This window comes from Myxine glutinosa, chromosome 3 (assembly GCF_964187855.1).
Source record: "Myxine glutinosa chromosome 3, kmMyxGlut1.1, whole genome shotgun sequence".
Classification (NCBI taxonomy): Eukaryota; Metazoa; Chordata; class Myxini; order Myxiniformes; family Myxinidae; genus Myxine; species Myxine glutinosa.
Window position 1 is genome coordinate 125,499,123 of NC_136263.1, and position 22,182 is coordinate 125,521,304.

A 22,182-nucleotide genomic window follows, 5' to 3' on the forward strand; every position below is an offset into this window, starting at 1 on the left:
TTTGTATGGATATTGACACCTGTGGTGCGGGCAGTAGCACGAAGTGTTTTGTTGGGTGCATGAGTATGTGGAATGGCTGGGCGTGTGGCTTAATTGGTGCATATGGTTATTGGGGCACTCCGCCTCTGGTAGTTTGTCGGCCAGGTGAGGCCGCAGGTAGGCTCTGGGAGCCGGTTAGGTTAGCTGTGAGTGGGGCCCGAGGATCCCAGAGAGGACCCGGGTTGCCCAATGCCAAGGAGGGCATCAAGGGGTAAAGTGCCAGGAGGGACCTTCCCCAGTTAGGGTAGTTGTGAGTTGTTGAGTGGGGCCCGAGGATCCCAGGAGAGGACCCGGGTTGCCCAATGCCAAGGTGGGCATCAGGGGGGTAAAGAGCCAGGAGAGGCCTTCCCCAGTTTAGGTAGTCGCAGGAGCAGGTAAGCTCGGGTGGCGACTTCAGTGGCGGAGGTGCGCAGGTAGGTAGACCTGCTAGTGGAGCCACACGACCCAGCCCCGAAATTGTGCAAGGGCACAGAGTGAAAATTTGTGGGAGTGAGACCCAAATTCGAAGAGCACCACAGAGTGGGCAATGGGAATTCGGGTTTTTAGAACCACATAGTTTAAAGAGGCCGATTGGCAGGGTACAACCACGGGCAATTTAACAGAGTAAATGTCATTAGCGTAGTTAGGAAGAGAAATCCCTTCGCACCATCCACAGCCAGTCACCAAGGAGGACGAAGCTCCACACCAGGTCTCTGTAAGCTGTTTGAGTGGTAAAGACGCATCATGACATACGTGTGACATTGTGTTTGTTCCATCCCTTCCTTCCTGGGAGGGATTGGGAGACGAATTTGGATTAGAGGGGGATATGGGAGACAAGACGTAGTGACGGATTGTAAATACAAGGGGGGCTAGGGTAGTGTAAGCCGACGGTGGGGGGTACGAACGGATAGGGACGAGCCTGCTCTGCTCGCTCTTCCGCATCCCTCGCACTGCATTGCCTTTTTTTCTATGTGCCATTGCGTCTTTTCCGCTTTGCTTGTTGTGCCTTGTCTCTCCCCCCACCCCAGGACCATTTTGGAGGTGGAGATGTGCAGCACTATCGACTTGTGCAGCAGCCCTTCTGCACCTTGCTACATCTGTGCAGCCAAACGGCGCAGCACTTTGCTGCCATATCCTTTTGCTGTAACTTTGCTGCACCTTACACTTATGGACCACAAGCCTTGTGGCCTTGCACCTCTGCTATGCAGCACCTTGCTGCAACATCATCTTGCACCTTCAGACCACTTGTTTGAGTGGCGCTAATGTTAGCAGTTGGACCACATGGTAGTGGCCCTGCCTGGCAAAAGGAAAACGAAATGAAATGAAATAAAAGCATTTTTTGTGCATTTTTATTAGGGTGTGCTAGGGATGAGAAGATGTGTAAGTTTAGGTAGCCCTGAAAATTAAAAATGGCCTGTATGCCGGTCCGGGGGCTAGCCGGTTTGAAATATGCACACAGAAGAAGCAAGAAGCAAGATGCAGGAAGCAAGCAGCATGTGTTATGATTTTGAGTGTGTTTTGTTTTTGCTGTGCTTTCTCCCCCCTCCAATCTTCTCTTCCAAAACGGACAGGTCCTGGGTCATAGAATTGTAAAGAAATTAAGTTTTTGTGCTTGTAAATATAAAAATGCTGCCCATCGGCTATGTGTTTAGTTTGAAAGATTCCGGAATTTCGGTTAGTTGTGGGCGTGAATCTGATATGTAGCTATTCAACGCAATAGGAGGGACATATCTAGTGTTTTAAAACTGTCGCATACACGGGTCAGAGTAAATGTTAGGGGGAACCACACCTATATGTCACATGTAAAAGTAAAAGTTAATTTTGGATGTCATTCTCTAACCGGTCGTTTCATTTGTTGGTTTCGACTCGGGGACGAGTCTGACGAGGGAGGGGTGTGGTGTTGCAGTTTTGTGTTTTTATAATAAAGGTTAATTTCCCCTCCTAGTTTAGTTACACTACAACACATAGCCTCGTTTAAAGCTCAGTTATTTCATAGTAAATGTAAGCGTAGACCTTTCCTGTGTTTAGTTTTGCGTTGAGTAGGACAAGGAGAGTTAGGTCCTTTACGATGCCTCGATGCTTTGGGTTTTGGCGCGAAATACCATGAGGCCGGCCTGAACAAGTCGATCAAGGCCGAAGGAAGGCGGGGCAGGAGGAGTGGGAGTGACCGGTAAGCACAAGCCGCCAATCAGGACTTGAGGGGAGTGACTTACCACTGCGGCAAAAGGCGGGGTTTGGAACATTCGATGCGGGCTAGGGCGGGGGCAATATAACCCTGTGCCCAGAGCCCCCACCTCAGTTATGAGAAGGGAGGCAGACGAGTTATGAGAGGGGATGCGACATTTATGAGAGTTACGGGGCAAAAGTTATGAGCTCGGGTGAGATGCGCCAAGTTATGAGAAGGGATGCGCTGTATTCGGTCCTCCGTTGAGTTACGAGTTATGAGACGAGAGGAGACGCGCTGAATTGAGTTATGAGTTCGGAGCGCTCAGATGTGAGTTGAGCTGGAGGCAGATCCCCGTCTCAGTTGAGTTATGAGAGTCGGTTCGGAGCGCTAAGTTATGAGTGGAGTTGAGCTGGAGTCATATCCCTGAGGAGTGCAGACGAGTTGCGCTGTGTCAGTTACGACAGTGAAAGTGCTCCCCGCGCTTCGCGCAGTTGTATTAATCGCGCTGTGAAAGGCAGCCGTGCCGGGCCACAGACGCGCACATATTTTCCTGCCTGCCTGCCTTTGCTGAGATACGTGCCGTGAGGATTTTCCCGCCTGCCTGCCTGCCTTTGCCAGGATAGGTGCGGTGACCGCCAGAGGGCCACGCCGGGTGAGCTGTTCCTGGAGGACCAAAGCCGTCGCGTTCGGCGCATGAACATTCGTCCTTCATCTCCCTGAGTGTGTGAGTGGGCCCATTGTCTGGGAGAATAAGTTACGACTGCTTAAGACTGCCCTGTGTCTCTGCTTCTTCTACCATTGTACATTGCATAAATAATAATTAAATCTGTTATTCCTTTGATTCGACCGTTTCGTCCCTTCCATCATTGACTTAGCGTGGTACGAATTATATCGCTCTGATCGGGTTCCAATAGCAAGGTAACAGCACGGACCATGTGGTACGCCATCCGCTCGGGCGTACTCAATTGTGCGCGGTTCGTGAGAGACTCGATCCCCGCTCCCGCGGCGGCGTGGGTACTTAGGTACTTGCGAAAATTGTCCCGAAACCCTTTTCCATGTCTGCCCGGAAGTGGCAACTCAGTCTCGCGGTTCGAAGACCCAAGGAGAACAAGGGCCTTCATCTCCCCTTGGTAAGGGAACGGGCTTCGCAAAACCGCAACAATATTGTTACGGCCCAGGGGTTTGGGTCTACTACGAGGGGGTTAGCCTCCGTTACCTCCCGAACATACCGGACCTGCGGCTGCCACGCACAAATAACTTCGTACTTCAGCAGATTGTGAACCAGCAACTACGAACGCCAATTGGACTGTCGCGCGATACCTGTACTACATGACAGTTTCAATCAGGGATGTACCTTCCCTCCGGGGGTACACCACTTTAGACGGCCGAGCGAAAACTGTTGGTAACCGCCAGAGTAATGCTAATTTTGTTACGGCTGACCTTTAATCTGTGTGCGAGCAATGGCGGATCAATGGAGGAAAATAAATTCACTTACAGAAATAAAAGGAGCTTTTAACGATTTGATTCATTTACAAATGTTTACAGTGTAATTTTTCAATAGGAAAGGAAAAAGGATGAGAAGGAGAAACTTATCTTATTCTACGCCTTATTACGACCACTACAAATAAACACCACAGAGGGGGAGGAAAACGAACGAATGTTGGAAACCTGCTAGCACAAAGGCTAGGATGCTCCACGTGCCTCTGCTCGCAACCCCTCCGTTCCGGTGTCGCCACTGAGCAACACGAGCAGGTAATGTCGATCCCAGAAAGAACACGAGCAGGTAGCTCCAGCACGGACACGAGCAGGCAAGGTCGATCGTCAGCATGGACTTGGGCAGGTGAGTGTCGATCGTCAGCACGTACTTGGGTAGGTGAGTGTCGATCGTCAGCACATACTTGGGTAGGTGAATGTCGATCATCAGCACGGACTTGGGTAGGTGCAGGTGAACAAAGTCCGATTGCGAAGAGGAGTGCCAATAAAACGTGTTCAGCCAAAGGTCCAGTGTGAAAGAGAGTAATGCAGGCACGTGCTGAGGCCTGTGAGAGGATCCAACGAAAAGAAGGAATCCAACCACGTGTGCTTCCAACAAGGTCCAATGTGAAAAGAGCCAGTCACGTGCAGAGCTAACAAAGAGATAGTGTATCCAAAACACGTATGCATCCCACAAAATCCAAGGTGAAGAGAAAAGAGAACAAAACACGTGTCGGCCCGCGAGAGGATCCGGTCAAGAGCGGATTGACAAGTGCTCTGCCAATAGAGTGCAGAAGCCAAGAGTGTGCAAAAACGTGTTCAATCACCCTTTGTCCACCCTCACCGAGGGTGGGGGGGGGGGGGGGGGGGGGAATGTTGGAGGGTGTCCTGGCTCCTGATTGGTGGAGCCCGTTACTCCTCCCCACAGGCTCCCCCAAAGTTCCTCAGGCCCTGATTGGTGGAGTGTCGCTTCCCCTGCCTCCACAAACACTCTCAAAGGAACTTTAACCTGGTGCTTGGATGGTGTGCCTTTGAGCCTGCATGCACTGCCTGGTAAATTATCCCTTATGAGTGGAGGACCTATCTTTCCCTTCCCCAATGCATAAAGACATATTAACCCGAAATAAGGAGAAGGGGCTAAGATAATGGTCTGCTATGAAATACAGTAACGATTCTAAGGGACCTGTATGGTGGTTGCCATTACTTCTCAGTGGTTTCCCAAAACCGCAACAATATACAGTGGTACCTCGGCTTACGAGTGCCCCAACGTACGAGTTTTTCGGGATACGAGCCGTCGCTCGGGCGGTTTGTTGCTTTGGGATACGAGCCGAGATCCGATGTACGAGCTCAAAAAATTTATTTTTTTGAATTTTCCGGTTGTGGCTTCCGGTTCCGGTCACGTGGTTATCTTGCCGTGAAAGCATCTCTGCTTGGATATAAAACACGCAATCGTCGAAATACATTAGCGAGGAATCTCCTTGCTCCAGCCGGTGACGTCATCGGCGGGGATCCCCGCCTCCAGAGTGGCTGGTCACGTGACCGCCAAAGCGTGTCGCGCGTGCGGGTATAATGAGCAGTGAGCTACACCTGTGGATCACGTGACCACGGAAGCACGCCTCGCTTGAGAGGCATGGCTTTCGGTTTGCGTTTTGCTTTATAAGGCGCGATAAATGGGCTTTTGAGTGTTAGCGGTTCATGGCGTTGACAATTCATGACGGTTCATGGCGTTGACGGTCAAAAACCCATTACATCAATTTTACCAGGCACTGTACAGTAAGTACAGTGGACACCAAATGCACGGTGGAAGGCTAGAAGTAGAAGATCGTCCAAGACAAGTGAGAATAAGCCATACTTTGGAGATGACGTCATTCGCTGGTCCGATAACCAAAGATGTGGTATAAAAAACCAGGTGAGCTAACAATGCAGCAATGAAGGAATTCGGCCAAGGCACCGGCACACAACGACCTACCTACATCGAAAGACTCAATGCCAATGGTGACAGAAGCCAAGACGGCCGGCTTAAACACCGCCGAAAGACCACGGTGTACCAACTTACGATGCAGAACATCTTGCACTTAATATGATGACAACAGGTGCCATCCTCTGACGTACCATTACAGGTACAGGTACAGTACACGTGAGCACAGAGCAAAAGTTCACTGAAACCGAGATTAAGAAAAAAGAAAAAACACCTCGTGGTCCGTGCTCGATATCCGAGTTTCAATCTTTTCAAACACATGATGCTCTCGGTCACGGTATCTCCTGCGAGCTGCTTCTCCTTCAACCACACAAACAACAACTTCTCCATATCTTCATGGATAGAGGTCCAGTTTATTTCTTTACATTCTCTTGTATTATGTACAGTATATACGAGGTCGTGCTTGTTTATACATTATTTGTTATTTATAAAGTACATTTTTGTTATTTAAAAGCACCTAACAAAAAAAATTGGTGTTTTTTTTTTGAGGCTGGAACGGATTAATAGCATTTCAATGCATTTGAATGGGAAAATTTGCTTTGACTTACGAGCGATTTGGCTTACGAGCTCCGTCACGGAACGGATTAAACTCGTAAGCCGAGGTACCACTGTATATATATATAAATATATAAAAATAAATAAATAAGTATATAAAAATAAATAAATAAATATATATATATATATATATATATATAAAAAAATTATATATATATATATATATATATATATATATACACCCGGGCACCCGGAGTTGCCCCGGTTCTTTTTGAATGAATTTACTACTATAATTCAGCTTTTAGTCGCAGCCATAGAAGATTGACTACTATAATTCAGCTCACCTTTTAATTGCGAAATGGGCCCAGCCCAGCCAAAGCGGCCTTGACCGGCCTCGCCACGTGGCCTATAACCCTCCCGGGGCCCGTCCCGACATTTTTAGTTTTTTTTATTTAATGAATTTACTACTATAATTCAGCTTTTACTCGCGGCCGTAGAAGATTGACTACGATAATTCAGCTCAGCTTTTAATTGCGAAATGGGCCCAGCCCGGCCAAGGCGACCTCGACAGGCCTCGCCACCTAGCCTATAACCTTCCCGGGGCCCGTCCCGACATTTTTTGTTTCAGAGGTTTCCTCCTATCTTTCACCTTGCAGGAGATTAGCGCGTGCAGACAAACAAACAAACAAAAACTTTCTTTTATATATATAGAAGATAGATATACATCGCCTTTTCCTCACCAAGAAGACTGTGGGGTTTTTAACACCCACCAACTAGTGCCAGCAGATGGGACACCCAGTTTAACATCCATCCAATGAACGGCACACACTTGATATATAACACTGCCTGAGAAACACCAGGGTGATGTTTATAGCTGAGCCAATATTTGAACCCAGACTCTACAGCTGATAGTTAAGTGTGGATATCTCTAGGCTATCCTTTAACCATTTATTGCAGGAAGGTAACTCTTAAAATAGGTTTTAACATCCAACAAATGTCTGGGAGAATTAAAACATGGGTAACTCACCCTTTTGTTGCTTTCACATTCATGCCCAGGATCTGTGTTGAGTGGGGTGCATGGAAGCCCCTGAGGCCAATGCACTGTGGTATTCTCTACAGCAAGTCTGCGTGCCGGTTTTGAAGCTGTTCGCTCACTCAAATTCAGAGGCTGCTCACAGCCATTGCCACTGGCAAAGGAACTTCGGTTTGCCAGGTTGCCTCTGGTTCCTTGACCACAATCGAGCACCCGAGTGTATGCCCCACACTCTGTTAGACCATCTGACGATTGGTCTGCAATGAGAAAAGAGAGAGAATGAAGATAAAACAACAGTGAATTGTTTGTTTTAAGCTGAGTGTATCACCTAGGTGAGCAGTGATCCGAGATTTAAGTAGTTCTACCAGAAGAGAGTTGATGGTAGACTGTATGTGCCCTGCAGAAACATGGGGTGGACAAAGCACGGAAAGAACAGAGGGTGCAATTTCAGAAAGGAGGCAGTAGAAGACAGAGAGACCACTGCCTGTTTGTGATGGTGCAAAGTGATAGACGCATCGACTCAACTTCATCGTGGGAGATTCCAATAAATTTGAAGGCCTTGGTTTCCATGGCGTCAAGCTTAGCAATATGTGAGGCAGAGGAGCCAGCCCAAGGATATTATCAAGTATTGCTCATCCAGGTTAAACAGCTTTTTGGGTTTGTCAATTATAGATGATGTTTCCTTGTACTTTTTGATTGTGCTTTGAATACCACAACTTTAAAATTGAGTGATGTGCCCTACTTCATTCAATGGTTTCCCTTCTTTATGCAGAAACGCAATTATATTCGCGATATTCAATTGAAACATAGGAGCAATACCCCCGGCGCTCACCTGGTAGAATAAACAGAAAACTGCACCGACTAAAGGTATTTTAAACCAATTTCAATGCTTTCTAGAAGACAGGGCAGCATGTAGAATCATACTAACATAAGCATAAGACTTCAAAAAAAAACAAAAAAAAAACTATTTTGGGGGTCAATTCCCCCGACCTCCCCCCCCCCCAACCCTATCCGTGTATCTCCTCAGACCGCAATTTTACCATTACCTTGAACAAACATTGCTATATCATGGATGATGAAGGTTGTGGTGATGTTTCATCGAAATTGTGTGTGTAGATTCTGAGAAAAAAAGCAAATACCTATTTTGGGGGGCAAGCTCCCCACCCCACCCCCATAGACCACCTTAGACCCCGATTTTTTAAATACCAGGAACAAACTTTGGTACAACACGGGTGATTAAGGTTGTGGTCAAGTTTCAGCAGAATTGCATGTGTAGTTTCTGAGAAGAAAGCAAATACCTATTTTGGGGGGTAACCCCCCCCCCCCCCCAGTAGATCCCCAAAGAGGCAGATTTTTTTAATGCCTTGAAAAAATGTTGGTACATCACGGGTGATGAAGGTTGTGGTGAAGTTTCATTGAAATCATGTATGTAGTTTCAGAGAAGAAAGCAAATTTCTATTTTGGGGGGACAAACTTGGACCCAATTTGACCCACCCGTAGACCCCCTCAGACTTCGATTGTTTTAGTGCCGTGAACAATCTTCGGTACTTCATGGGTGATTAATAGACTACGGATTTTTATGTTAAGAAAATAGGCCTTTTATGTTTTGAAAAGCGGATTTTTTTTTTATGTGAAAAAATCCCGAAATATTTTTTTCCCCCGTTTTATTCATTTTTTATTATTACCAAGTTTTTCAGAAATCAGTCAAAAAAAGAACAAAAAATGGTAAGCTTTTTCCTGCACAACATTAAGCACTTTGGGCTAGTAAACAGGTAAAAAATGACGTTCAGGTACCTTTATTGCAACCGCATTGTTTGATAAGTAGAGGACTAGAAGAAATTGACAAGACCCTTTTAGGAACGGTTAAAGTAGGTGTTTGAAATCATTATCTTGGTAATGTTCTCCTTGGTGAGGCGGTGTCGGCGGTCGGTGAGGACGTTTCTGTAGACGGAGAAGGACCTTTCCACGTCGACGCTGACGATGGGGCAGTACCTCAAGAGGGGGATGTCAGCAAGCTTGACTCCAGCCGGCACACCAACCTCAGATCCGTGCTGATCTCCATCCAGGATCAAAGCCACTGTCCTCAGCACACCAATGTCGGGATTGCGCTGCAGCACCGCCTTGAACTTGGTGAGCAGGATCTCCTTACGGCAGCCTCGGATCTTTTCGAGCTCCTCCTTGGCCTGATCAAGGAGCTGGAAGGCCTTGGCCAGCTCCATGCCGGCCTCCTCCAGCTGCTTAAGGATCTTCGGGATGAACGACACGTGGGCATTTAAGAAGACCAAACTGAGCTTGATGTCCGCCTTTCCGAACAGGTCCTTGGCACTCCGATTGCCATCGCGTCATCATCGTTCAGCTGGTCCACAATGTCCTTGACGGCCTCGAAGTGCTCGGCGTAAAACACCGCGGCGTCGATCCACGTCCCCCACCGGGGGAGAGAACGATTGGGCTGCTGCTCCTTCCAAAAGACAACACGCGACGGGGCTTTGACGAACACCTTCTTCGTCGTGGCAATCAGGTCGTTGACGTCCTTGAACATTTCTCGGACTGTCTCGCAGACACGGTGGAGCGCGTGGGCAATGCAAGTCACATGCAGCAAGTCCGGGAAGAGTTCCTTCAGGGCATGGCCGGCCTTGATCATATAGGCCGCGGCGTCGCTGACGAGGACCTTGAGGCACTCCGGCTTGAAATCAGGCCAAAGATAGCGCAGCGTGTCATTGACTGCACGCACGATCTCCCCGGAGTTGGTCTTCTCCAGAAACATGCACTGGACGAGGTGGGGACGAAAGTACCCCTCCTTGGACAAGCGTCCCCGCGATGATGTTGGCCACATATCGACCTGCCGAATCGGTCGTCTCGTCGACGGACAGCCAGATGGGCTGCTGTCCGAGGTCGGCACGGATCCCCGCCAAGGCCTCGCCGTAGCACTTGTCGAGGTAGTGCTTTCGAATCCAGCTTTCATCGGGGATCTGGAGAGTGATGTGCTTCTCCAGGAACGACCGGAGGGCAGGGTTTTCCAATTTCGACCATGGGATGCCAGCGGCCAGCATGGCCTGGCACAGTGGCACAGCTCCTGAGCCACGACGTCGCACTTGTGCCTCTTTCCGCCACCAAAGTCCTCCATGGTGGCTTGCGTGACCGTCCTCTTCTTCTTCAAGGCCAAGTTGCTCTTGTGGCGGTCTCCTCGGACATGTTGGGCCAGCTCAGACTTCTGCTTCGCCCGGAAAGCCTTTTCACAAGCTCGACAGAAAGCCGTGTCACTCGACACGTACTTGAAGGTGGCCCCATCGCCGCCAGCATTGAATTCCTTCAGCCACTTGTCACGAAGAGCAGCACTCATCTTGATAGGAGACTTGTTCACACTTTGTGTACACTCTCTCACTGTAGTACACCGCCTCACTGCTGTACACGCTGGGGACGCAACGCACGCAAGTGGACGCAACGTTTTGTTTTTGAGATCGATCGCAGTTAAAAATTTCGATCGCAGTTAAAAATTTCGAAAAATTCCCTAATTTTTTTTAGCGTTGCCAGACATTTTCGACCAAAAAGGGCATTTTATTTTATTTTTCCCGAAAAAGGGCGAAATATTTTTTTCCTCCGAAAATAGCAAAATAATTTTTTTGCGCGCAAAAAAGCAGTTTTATGTGAAAAAATATTTTTTATTTTTTCACATAAAAATCCGATGTATAGTGATTAAGGTTGTGGTGAAGTTTCATCGAAATATTGTGTGTAGTATCAGAGGAAATAGCAAATTCCTATTTTGGGGGTCAAACCTGGATGCACTTTGACCCCCGGTAAACCCCCATAGCCCGCGATTTTTAAAAATGCCGTGAACAAACTTTAGTCACAACACAACAAATATCATTGGTGCCAAATTTTGTCGAAATCCCATCAGCGGTTTCGGAGAAGAAGTTTCAAGTTTTTAGGGACTGACGGACGGACGACGCGCCATCGCATAAGCTCCCCTGAACTTCGTTCCAGGTGAGCTATAAATTAGCCATTTTGTTTTAAGCTAACAGTTAATCCCAACAGATCTGTTTTTTGCAGTAGGAAAAGTGGGCTTTTAGCTTTTATGACCAACAAGACCCGCAAACTCAACTGGCTTTTCCAATGTTGAACAACTTCCACCACACGTATCCCATCGTCACTACAATTGAACTCCACCTGATGGTTACTTTGCTACAACCGATTTATCTTTTTTTTTTTAAATGTCGGTTTTAAATGCTCAACAATTGGAATTAAACAGAAACTCAATATCTCTCAATCTCTCACATGATGAATGGATTACATTTAGAACTCTCAAGAACCACCCAGTTATTGTCGTTAAACCAGTGGTCAAAGGTGGTAAAGTGGTTGTCTGGTGGATGGACCTTTATCAACAGGAAGCCCATCGTCAATTATCAGATAGCGGCCTTAATTAATCTCAAGAAGAATTATATATATAGACAGACAAAGATAGACAAAGAATTCTATATTGATTCTTTCTCTCCTCCCGGACACGTGCTTGTTCGCTCTCCTCCTCGTCTCGACTTGTGCCCCGCCCCCTGTATCTCGTTTTTCTCCCGCCTCTGCTCCTTCTTTCTCAAATCCACGTTCTCGCTTGGAGACTTTTCCCAGATTGTTTTTCATGGTTTTCATGGTTCTGTTTGGATATTGTTGGAATATGTTTAAACCGCAGCCGTGATGCTGACGCTGCCCTCCCCCCCCCCCCCCCCCCAGAATTTCCATGTTTTAAACGTTTCCCAGTGTGTACCCTGGTCAGAATAGGTACACCGTATCCCTGCGTGTCGTAAGAGACAACTAAGAGGGTTGGCGTCAGGAAGGGCATCCGGCCATAAAAACATTGCCTCAAAAAGAGAACCATGACAATTACAACTACATATGGGCAGGGTACAGCCCGAAGTGGAGATCGGTTTCTGAGGTTTGGGACATGGAATGTAGGGACAATGACAGGGAGATCAGGAGAAGTGGTGGAAGTATTGGTCAGAAGAAGAGTGGACATATGTTGTGTGCAGGAGACGAGATGGAAGGGAAGTGGTGTGAGAATTGTGAAGGGTAGGCAGGGACAGAAATACAAGTTTGTGTGGCAAGGGTGCCTGGAGGGCATGAATGGTGTTGGTGTCCTGTTTTCTGAGGAGTTTGTAGACAGTGTGGTGAGTGTGACGAGAGTGAGTGATAGGTTGATGATGGTGAAAATGATGATTGGAAAGCTCTTGGTGAACGTCATCTCGGGATATGCTCCGCAGGTTGGTCGAAGCGATGAAGAGAAGGACAAGTTCTGATGTGCGATAGAGAAGCTGATGGAAAACGTGAAAGATGAGGAAGTTGTTGTGGTGGGAGGAGACCTGAATGGACATGTGGGAAGGAGTATGGATGGTTTTGAGGGAGTTCATGGGGGTTACGGATATGGTGTGAGAAATGGAGAAGGTGAAAGGATTTTGGAGTTTGCTGATGGAGCTGATTTGTTGATTTGTAATACTCAGTTCCAGAGAGGATAATAAGCTTGTTACATACACGTCAGGTGGGTCGACGACAACCGTTGACTACCTGATGGTGCGTGGGCGAGATAGGGGCAGTAGCGGACTGGGTCTTAAAACCGGCCCGGGCATCCTTCACCTAGGTCGGCCCATTATTCATTTATATGTTGCTTATCTGAGAAAATAGACGAAATGCTTGAAAAAAAAAACCTAAATAAAATCCACTAAAAATTACATTTATTTTCAGTAACACGAGCACATGTCATGTCTGAGAGAGTAGGTGCCTGCGCAGTTCGCTGCTTCTGGCAGCCACACCATCAATGATATCCTTAGTTTCATTTCAAGTTTGGCCAGGATCCCTTTTTCCACAGACATCAACATGAACGCCTCAAGATGTTCTTGTGTCATTGTACTTCGCAGACGGCTTTTGATTCTCTTCAAACAGAGAAAGACCGTTCAAATGCCACTTGTGACACAGGCAGCGTTAGCAGCAGCTTGTAGGCAAGCCCAATGCTCTTGTCGGCATCAGTGAAGAGGTTCAACTTGAGGAGCACCTTGTAGCAGCAGAGAGGACAGGCTTTACATGACTTACATGTACTTGACAGAGTCTTCCTGTCCTGTTCAGACTCACTGTCCTCCTGCACTGTATAAGCATCTGCTACTGATTGTTTCAGTGTTGACCATTGTTCTCCAAGGCTTCGCAGTTCTTTTCGTAGTTGTTCCACAGTGACACCATCATCAAATCTCAGCAAATGTTTATGCAGCTCTTCCATAGCTCCCGATGGCACTTGATCAAAGTTCCTTGGGTGAAGAAGTGAGAGATCAGCATGCAATGTTGATGTTGCTGATCTGTCAAACCGCTGCTTAATGCTGCTCACAATAGTGTCCACTATTCGGTTGGACCAATTTACACAATAGTGTCCAATTTAGCATCGTAAGTCAGTTCACGACATTGTTATCAATACTAGATCAGTAGTCAGTAGACCTATCTAAACTTACTAGGCCTATCGGCTCAAAATCCTTTTAACTGCTGACTTGGTAGTTTTTACAATGAAGGAAACACGTTTCGGGAGTACATACGACATAGCGATTGTGAATGTAACAGCTCTGAGGCGTCTTTCGCTTCGCATCGCAGTGATGACGAGCACCAACATGACGGCTGTAATATTAAAATCTGGCTTCAAACCCCCTCACAGCCCAAAACCTTCAACCAGACATATTAACACGCTCCTCCCCCTTCATTCCCGTTCTTCAAAGCAAAGCGATAAAAATTGTTGTATCGCCATTATAATTATATTAAGACTTAAGAGCAACGGTACCCGCCCTAAGGGCGGGGCTTCAATTGGGAGACGCGATTTATTTTAACATCCGTTAAATATCACACGCAAATCATCAAAATCTAAACAGTATTTTTACAATTTCAATTTTAAAAACCACATCACTGTTCATATCGGTAAATATTATTCCATCGTGTTTCAAATCGTGATTAGTCATATCAACTGTACGCTTTTTTTTAGGAAAAAGAATTGAATGATTTTGTACGGTACCTCTTCTTCAGCTTAGAACTTCAGGATAGACGACATTGCTGATAAACGTTCCTTTTCTCTCTTTGAAATTCTTGGCAAACATTTTTATATTGTCACTGCTGCCAACGCGACGCCATGGCATTATTCATAACAATCATTCATTCATTCATTCATTCATTTAATGATCATTAAACATTATTCTTGCGCTCATTAAACGTTCATTAAACATTAAACGTTCATTAAACATTAAAGGTTCATTCAACGATTACGAAAATAAAAACGAAAAACATTACGAAATTACGTTCACACCGTCACATCAAACACTACCGTGAACACAAAAGTCACAAACTTCGTCACAAACGTTACGTTACGTAATTCAAACCGTGAACACATCGAATATCGGAGAGCCCATTGCGCAAACGATTTGTTTTCTCTGGTACGTGTTTCTGGGCGGGTACCGTTTCAGATAAACCGGTAAAATGCCTCCCAAACCAAACGGAAAGCTTCATGAACGAAAACGTCCAAGGAAGCTGTTGCAAGAACGAAGGCTCGCCAAGACGAGGACTGTCGGAGGCAGGAACAAGGACGTGACACAGCTGCACACCAGTCTCGGAGGCAGTCCGAGGAATACAGATCTGGTGAACAAGGACGTGAAACAGCTGCACACCAGTCTCGGAGGCAGTCCGAGGAATACCGATCTGGTGAACAAGGACGTGACACAGCTGCACACCAGTCTCGGAGGCAGTCCGAGGAATACAGATCTGGTGAACAAGGACGTGACACAGCTGCACACCAGTCTCGGAGGCACTCCGAGGAATACAGATCTGGTGAATAAGGACGTGACACAGCTGCACACCAGTCTCGGAGCACAGTGATGTGGATTTTATTGAAATTCTAACGATACTGTTTAGATTTTGATGATTTGCGTGTGATATGATTTAACGGATGTTTATATAAATCGTGTAAAATAAAAAAAGCCTTCAATTTCTGATATTTTGCCTTTTCATTGGAACCTACCGTTGCTAGTAATTATAATGCCCTTTTGACCTTTTGATTTTTAGCGGGGAATCCCCGGGGATGGAGGCAGAAGTTTTCCGTGACAATTTTTTTTTCCCAGCAGTTTTTTTATCCAGCCCAGTGGCCCATTTTTTACCCAGCGGTCCCAGCCCACCGGGCATTGCCCAAATGCCCTATGGCCAGTCCGCCCATGGATAGGGGGCACCTCCGGGACACAAAGGTGATCCCGGGGGAGGAGGCTGTTTCACAGCACCACTTGGTTGTCTGCGACATAAGGGTGAAAGGTGCGAGGAGAGCTCGGCGGGTGAAGTACCAACCGAGAATGAAGGTGTGGAGGTTGAAAGAGGTGACAGTAAGGGAGGCATTAAAAGAGAGGCTGAGTAGGGTAGAGGATGATGTGGTTGAGCTTGAAAGTGGTTGGATGTCAATGAAAGCTAGTCTGTTGGGAGCCGTTGGTGAGGTTTGTGGATGGACAAAAGGACCACCGAGGCACTCGGAAACATGGTGGTGGGATGATGAAGTTGGAAAGAGGATTTTTTTTTTTTTTTTTTTTTAAATACTGAATCGAGGCTCGTGAAAGAGCTGACAACCGCGAGGGAAAGACAGCACAGGGGGACTGCGAGGGAAAGACAGCACAGGGGGACCGCGAGGGAAAGACAGCACAGGGGGACCGTGAGGGAAAGACAGCACAGGGGGACCGCGAGGGAAAGACAGCACAGGGGGACCGCGAGGGAAAGACAGCACAGGGGGACCACGAGGGAAAGACAGCACAGGGGGACCACGAGGGAAAGACAGCACAGGGGGACCGCGAGGGAAAGACAGCACAGGGGGACCGCGAGGGAAAGACAGCACAGGGGGACCGCGAGGGAAAGACAGCACAGGGGGACCGCGAGGGAAAGACAGTACAGGGGGACCGTGAGGGAAAGACAGCACAGGGGGACCACGAGGGAAAGACAGCACAGGGGGACCATGAGGGAAAGACAGCACAGGATGACCACGAGGGAAAGACAGCACAGGGGGACTGTTAGGGTTGGGTTAGGGTTGATGATTAGGGTTAGGGTCACACCGAGGGAAAGACAGCACAGGGGGACCGCGAGGGAAAGACAGCACAGGGGGACCACGAGGGAAAGACAATACAGGGGGACCACGAGGGAAAGCAGAGGAAAGTACAGGGGGACCACGAGGGATTGATGAGAAGAGGAAGAAGTTCAAGGAGTGGCAGAAGGCGAAGGGTACGGGAGCAGAAACAGCAGAGCATGAAAGTTATAAGGCAGCCAGGAAGGCTGCAAAGAAAGAGGTAGCAAAGCCGCAGGAGGCATGTAGGAAAATGTTCGGAGAACGCTTGGATTCGGAAGAGGGTCAGAAAGCAGTATTCAGGATTGCAAAGCACATAGCGAAAGAGAGGTGTGATGTGATGGGGGTGAGTTGCTTGAAGGATGAAGTGGGACAAATCGTTGTCGACCCAGATGGAATTAAAGGAAGATGGAAAAGATATATGGAAATGCTGTTGAATACAGAGAATGAATGGGACGGCAACATAGAGAGTAACCCAGTTTTAGGACCGGCAGAGAAGATAACTGAGAAGGAAGTTGAGGAAGCGATAAAAGCAATGAAGAGTGGAAAAGCGGGAGGGCCGACGGGAGTTATGGGAGATATGTTGAAGGCAGCAGGAAGTTGGGGTGTGAAGAGAATGACAGAGATCTGTAATCTGGTGGTGAAAGAAGGCCGCATTCCAGTGGATTGGGAACTGAGTACCCTCGTCCCTCTATACAAGGGGAAAGGTGACCCTCTGGAGTGTGGCTCGTACCGAGTGATAAAGTTATTAGAGCATGGAATGAAGGTATTGAAAAGGGTGTTGGAGAGGAGGATAAGGAAGAAAGTGAAGATCGACGAAATGCAGTTTGGATTTATGCCAGGCAGAGGAACGACAGACGCGCTTTTCATTGTGAGGCAGTTGCAGCAGAAGTACATGGAGAAGAGGAGGAAGTTGTTTTTTGGGTTTGTTGATCTGGAGAAAGCATTCGATAGGGTTCCACGCAAAGTATTGACATGGGCATTGAGGAAGTTAGGAGTGGAGGAATGGTTGATCAGAGTAGTGATGGCAATGTACAAAAGAGCACGCACAGCTGTAAGGACGAAGGACGGGAACAGTGGTGAGTTTGAGGTGAAGGTGGGAGTGCATCAGGGGTCGGTACTAAGTCCACTACTATTTGTAGCTGTGATGGAGGTGCTGGCTCAGAACGTAAAGGAGGGTTTACCATGGGAGTTGTTGTATGCAGATGATCTGGTGTTGATTGCGGAAAGTATGGATGGACTGAAGGAAAAGATGAACAAGTGGAAGGAATGTATGGAGACAAAAGGTCTGAAGGTGAATATCGGAAAGACGAAGGTGATGGCAAGTGGTAAAGCATGTGGTGAGGTGGAAAGAACTGGGAAGTGGCCGTGTGCTGTGTGCAGGAAGGGTGTCGGAGTGAACTCCATTCAATGTACAATGTGCGCTGAGTGGGTTCATCAAAAATGTAGTGGTCTGAGAGGGTCATTTACCAGTGTGGCAGCTACATTCAAATGTAAGGTGTGCACAGAGGGAGCTGCAGATGGAGGAAATGTTGAGTTGGATCTTGGAGACGGCGTGAAGCTGGAAGGTGTGAAAACATTTTGCTACCTCGGAGACATGCTGAATGGAGAAGGTGGATCAGACTCGGCAACGGTTGCTCGAGTGAGATGTGCATGGAAGAAGTTTTGGGAACTGAGTGGCGTGCTGATGAGGAGGAGAGTGTCGCTGAAGCTGAAGGGAAAGGTGTATGCTGCATGTGTGAGAAGTGTTATGATTTATGGGAGCGAGACATGGGTAATGAACGTAGAGCAGCAACGAAGGCTGGAAAGGGTGGAAATGCGAATGGTTCGATGGATGTGCGGAGTATCGTTGAGAGAGAGGAAGACAAATGATGAATTGCGAAAGATGATGGGAATATTGCCTGTGATTGATGCTGTGAAGAGGAACACGTTGAGATGGTTTGGTCATGTGTTGAGGAAGGATGAAAGTGACTGGTTGAGAAGAGTAATGGAAATTAATGTAGAAGGAAGTAGAGGACGGGGAAGACTGAGAAAGACTTGGCTGAAGATGGTGGAAGAAGAAATGCGGGCAAGGGGGTTAACAAGGAGAGATGCAGAAAATAGGGCAAAATGGAGAAGATTGTCATGGGGACCGCAAGGCTAACCCCCGCTCTAGCAGGGAAAATGGCCTTAAAATGCATGTTGTTGTTTGTTGTTGGCCTTAATCTCAAAATGGACAAAGATCTCACCATGGACCATCAAAAAGTCATCAAAGAAACTGAGTGATCTCATTTTGAAACAGGAGCTCCCGCCTACCTGCCGTAATTACATTGTCAAGCACCCATGTTCAGGAAAAATCTGTCATGAATGTCACCAGAAGTCGGACATGACTTGACGGAACTAGATAACTAAGATATGCCGAATCTGCTCGGGGGTTGTGGCCACTCATATGATGCAATCAGCTAGGCAAATGAGGGCAGCAAACAAAAAGCGGCATGAAGGGTCGTTTAATTAACCCTAGTGGGGTATTTAGGCTACAGTCGATCTACAATCAGGTGTGTTCATTGACGTGATTAGCATAGACTGATGTGCGGATTCCTGCAAATTTATTTCACTTTAGTGTTAAACAGCATTATCAACGATTTAAAAATGGAATCAAACATGTTTGTGGTTTATAATATTTTTACTTCTGGTCGGCCATTGCTTTCACGAAAATGGTGAGCTCTCACTGTCATAGCAATCAAGTTCAGTATAAAAATGTTATCACGGCAGGAAAAACACCTTGGGGAGGTGGGATATTATTTGTATTCATATTGTTTTGTAATAACATTAAAATTATGCTATTATCATTAGTTTTGTTATTAGAAGCGTATTTGGACAAATACCATGATAAAGCTAATTTAACATTGATATACACCTCAACACGCAACGCCATTGACGGCAATGGTGGGGAAAACCCGCTCAGGGGAGAAAACCCCCTTGGGGAGGGGGGCAAATTAATGTGTTACAACCTTCATTATGTAACCCTTGTTCATCATGTCAAGTTTGGTTGAGATTGGATAAGTAACGACGGAATGTATTGGTGTCAAAAATTCATCAGACAGACGGACAGACAGACACGAAATGGCATATTTTTGTATGATTTTGTTCATCGAGAACTATTTTCAGGGACCATACATAGTCATTTGTCCATCAGCCCAGTGATATGTGAAACTTATTTTCCAAAACTGACGATGCAATTTAATTGAAACTTAGCAAAATCATTCCTTATGATGGTGTTTCTGAGGTTTATTTGAACTATCACACAAATAACGTTGGTAGGTTACTATCAGCCCAAAAAATGTATTTACTCAAACACGAAGGCAACGTTTTCAACCGAAATTGATTCCTTTCTGCACCATACTGAAGATGCATCAGGCCTATTCCCTAGATTTATTAAAGTGGATCAATGCGGTCGAAACATTTCGATGTTGCCTGATTTTGAATGGGCAGGCCCATCTTAACTACACGCGGCCACTGGTCCCATCTAACGCTATACAAGTCTTCCCATGCCTAATGGAAATTCTAATCCCAAGCATACATGTCAAATGTTTCACCAAAAACCTCTTTTCAAATCTCTAAAACCCTCTAGAGCCCAAAAACACATGCAGTCATGGAAAATATTCTTTATTTAGGTTAAATGATTTATTGTGGAACACAAAACAGGAAAAATACAAAGTTTCGAAGAAATTAAGCCATTGACCTACTATTTGGCTTTGGGTCATATGTGACCCATTGGGTCATTGTTGACCGATGGTGTACTGGTCTCAATAAATCTAAAATATATCCTAAAGTTGCACTGACTGTTTGTACATCTGCTATGGATGTACAAGGCGTTAATTCTGGATTTACACTGTGACACGCACCATTGTGTACCCCTCCTTGTCTTCCCAGTCTTATAACCCCACTTGAAATCTAAATAGGAGCATATATCTGTAACTGTACACAGAATGGTACTCCTTGTAGCAATTTCGTTTTTCCGTGAAACGCAGTGGCACCTCACACTTTTCACAGTATGTGTCAGTTTTCATTTTTACATATAAGGCACAACGGCGCATTTTTCACTCTTGATTGGCCAGTGGGCTACTTGGTCTTTTCGAGAGTCCAAGTTCGGTGGCCGACGAACTTGTTTTGGTGGTTTGGGAGCACTCGGACTGGCGTCGCTTGGTCTACCTCGCTTGCGGATGCGATTGACTTCGATGATGCCTGTTGCAATTGTTGCCTGGAAACTGCGAAGATTGCATGCTTGCTTCTTGTCTCTTCGTAGTTGCTCATGGTCGCGACGGTACAGGAACCAAGCGTTGACAACGCCAATGCCTAAAACTGCCAAAACAAGTACATGTACCATCGACGCGATTTCAGTGGATATTTGTAGCGCGAGATACACGAATCCATGAGGTCAATTCCTCCCATGTTCTCGTTGTATTCCTTGATGACATTTGGTCTGGGTACTTCAACGAAATCCTTTTTCTTCTTATCCCATGTACGTACCATATCGAGTGGTTCTGGTCCAGTGCATGTAGACATAAGCGTGACGGGCTTGGTGTCGATCCACCTGACACAGACTATGTTTGTGTCCTTTTCAACACGGCAGTCGTAAGTTCCCCGACCACGTTTGGTCATCGCTTTCTCGCCATCCAAGGTACATCCTGACAGCCGATTTTTTTCTGACTGTACCTGTGTACTGGAATCCGTCCGATTTCATCTTTTCCAACAAGGCCATTGAGGTGAAGAGGTTGTCCGCAAAAATGTTGTAGTTATTGTGCTTTTGCAGTGTCTCGCACAGGTTGACAATGACGTCACCTCCAACTCCGATGGGACTTTTTTCTCTCGTAGCATTGTTTTTCCCCTGATATACGTCAAAGTCATGCAATAGACTGGTCACACTGCATCTAGTAGTCAGGTTCACTATGTTTTTTCGTTCAAAATCATGGTAGATTAGCAAACCTATACATTTTTGAAAACGTTATTACATTGAAAATCTGAAAATCAATGTTTACATTTGCCAATTCCGACCAATTCGATTCGACCAATTCGACCAATTCCATTCGACCAATTCGACCATTCGACCATTCGACCAATCGCTTCGATCGACCATTCGACCATTCGACCAATTCAATCGATTCGATTCGATTCGATTCGATTCATCGAATTCGATTCGATCGACCATTCGACCAATTCGATTTGCCAATCAATTTGACCGACCTTTGCTTGTGTGGAACGGACTGTGAAAACGATGCGGACTATATTGTCGGATACGACACACAGGACAGTGATGACGAACTCTAAATGGCATATTCTGTAATCGTGTATGTTTGATGCCATTGACTGCCTGTGTATATTTTGTCATTGACTGCCTGTGTCGATGTGAAGTTATACTGACTGCATGTGTATATATGATTTTGCTGACTGCCTGTGTATGTTTGGTGATATGAATTATTGTGACACATTTTGATGTTATTAACTGCCTGTACAAAATGATAACATGTATTTGATTATGCAACTTATCGCGAATATAAAGACAGTATTTTGCAATTCAAAACCTTTGATTCGTGTCTTACCATTCCCCATAGCACTAATTTGATACTTTCATTGGATTCCTTGTCCCTGAAAATATAGGTTTAGTATATTTAAAAAGTTTTTAGGGTAATTAGAGGCAGAAATAGAACAAAATATGTATTTTACAGTGGCCATTTTGAAAATCCAAAATGGCCACCATACAGGTATCTCTCCAAATGTAAACATTGATTTTTAGTTTCCTTATGCTATAACCTTTCCAAAAATGTATAGGTTTGCTAATCTACCACGATTTTGAACGAAATATAATTTATTGACATAGTGAACCTGACTAAAGCCCAAATCTGGAATCCCCATTTTGTCGGTTTTCCCTTCATGTATTGCTTTAT

At 46.2% G+C, this 22,182-nt stretch overlaps 1 protein-coding gene across 2 annotated transcripts in view; it reads right to left on the reverse strand.

Moving 5' to 3' along the window:
- NOL4 (nucleolar protein 4) overlaps nucleotides 1–22,182 on the reverse strand; it is a 604,446-nt gene that overhangs the window by 204,848 nt on the left and 377,416 nt on the right. For both annotated transcript variants that reach the window (XM_078774531.1, XM_068110142.2), the window contains exon 6: nucleotides 7,159–7,421. In XM_078774531.1, the coding sequence (XP_078630657.1) occupies nucleotides 7,159–7,421 (263 nt within the window). The remainder of the gene's footprint in view (nucleotides 1–7,158; nucleotides 7,422–22,182) is intronic.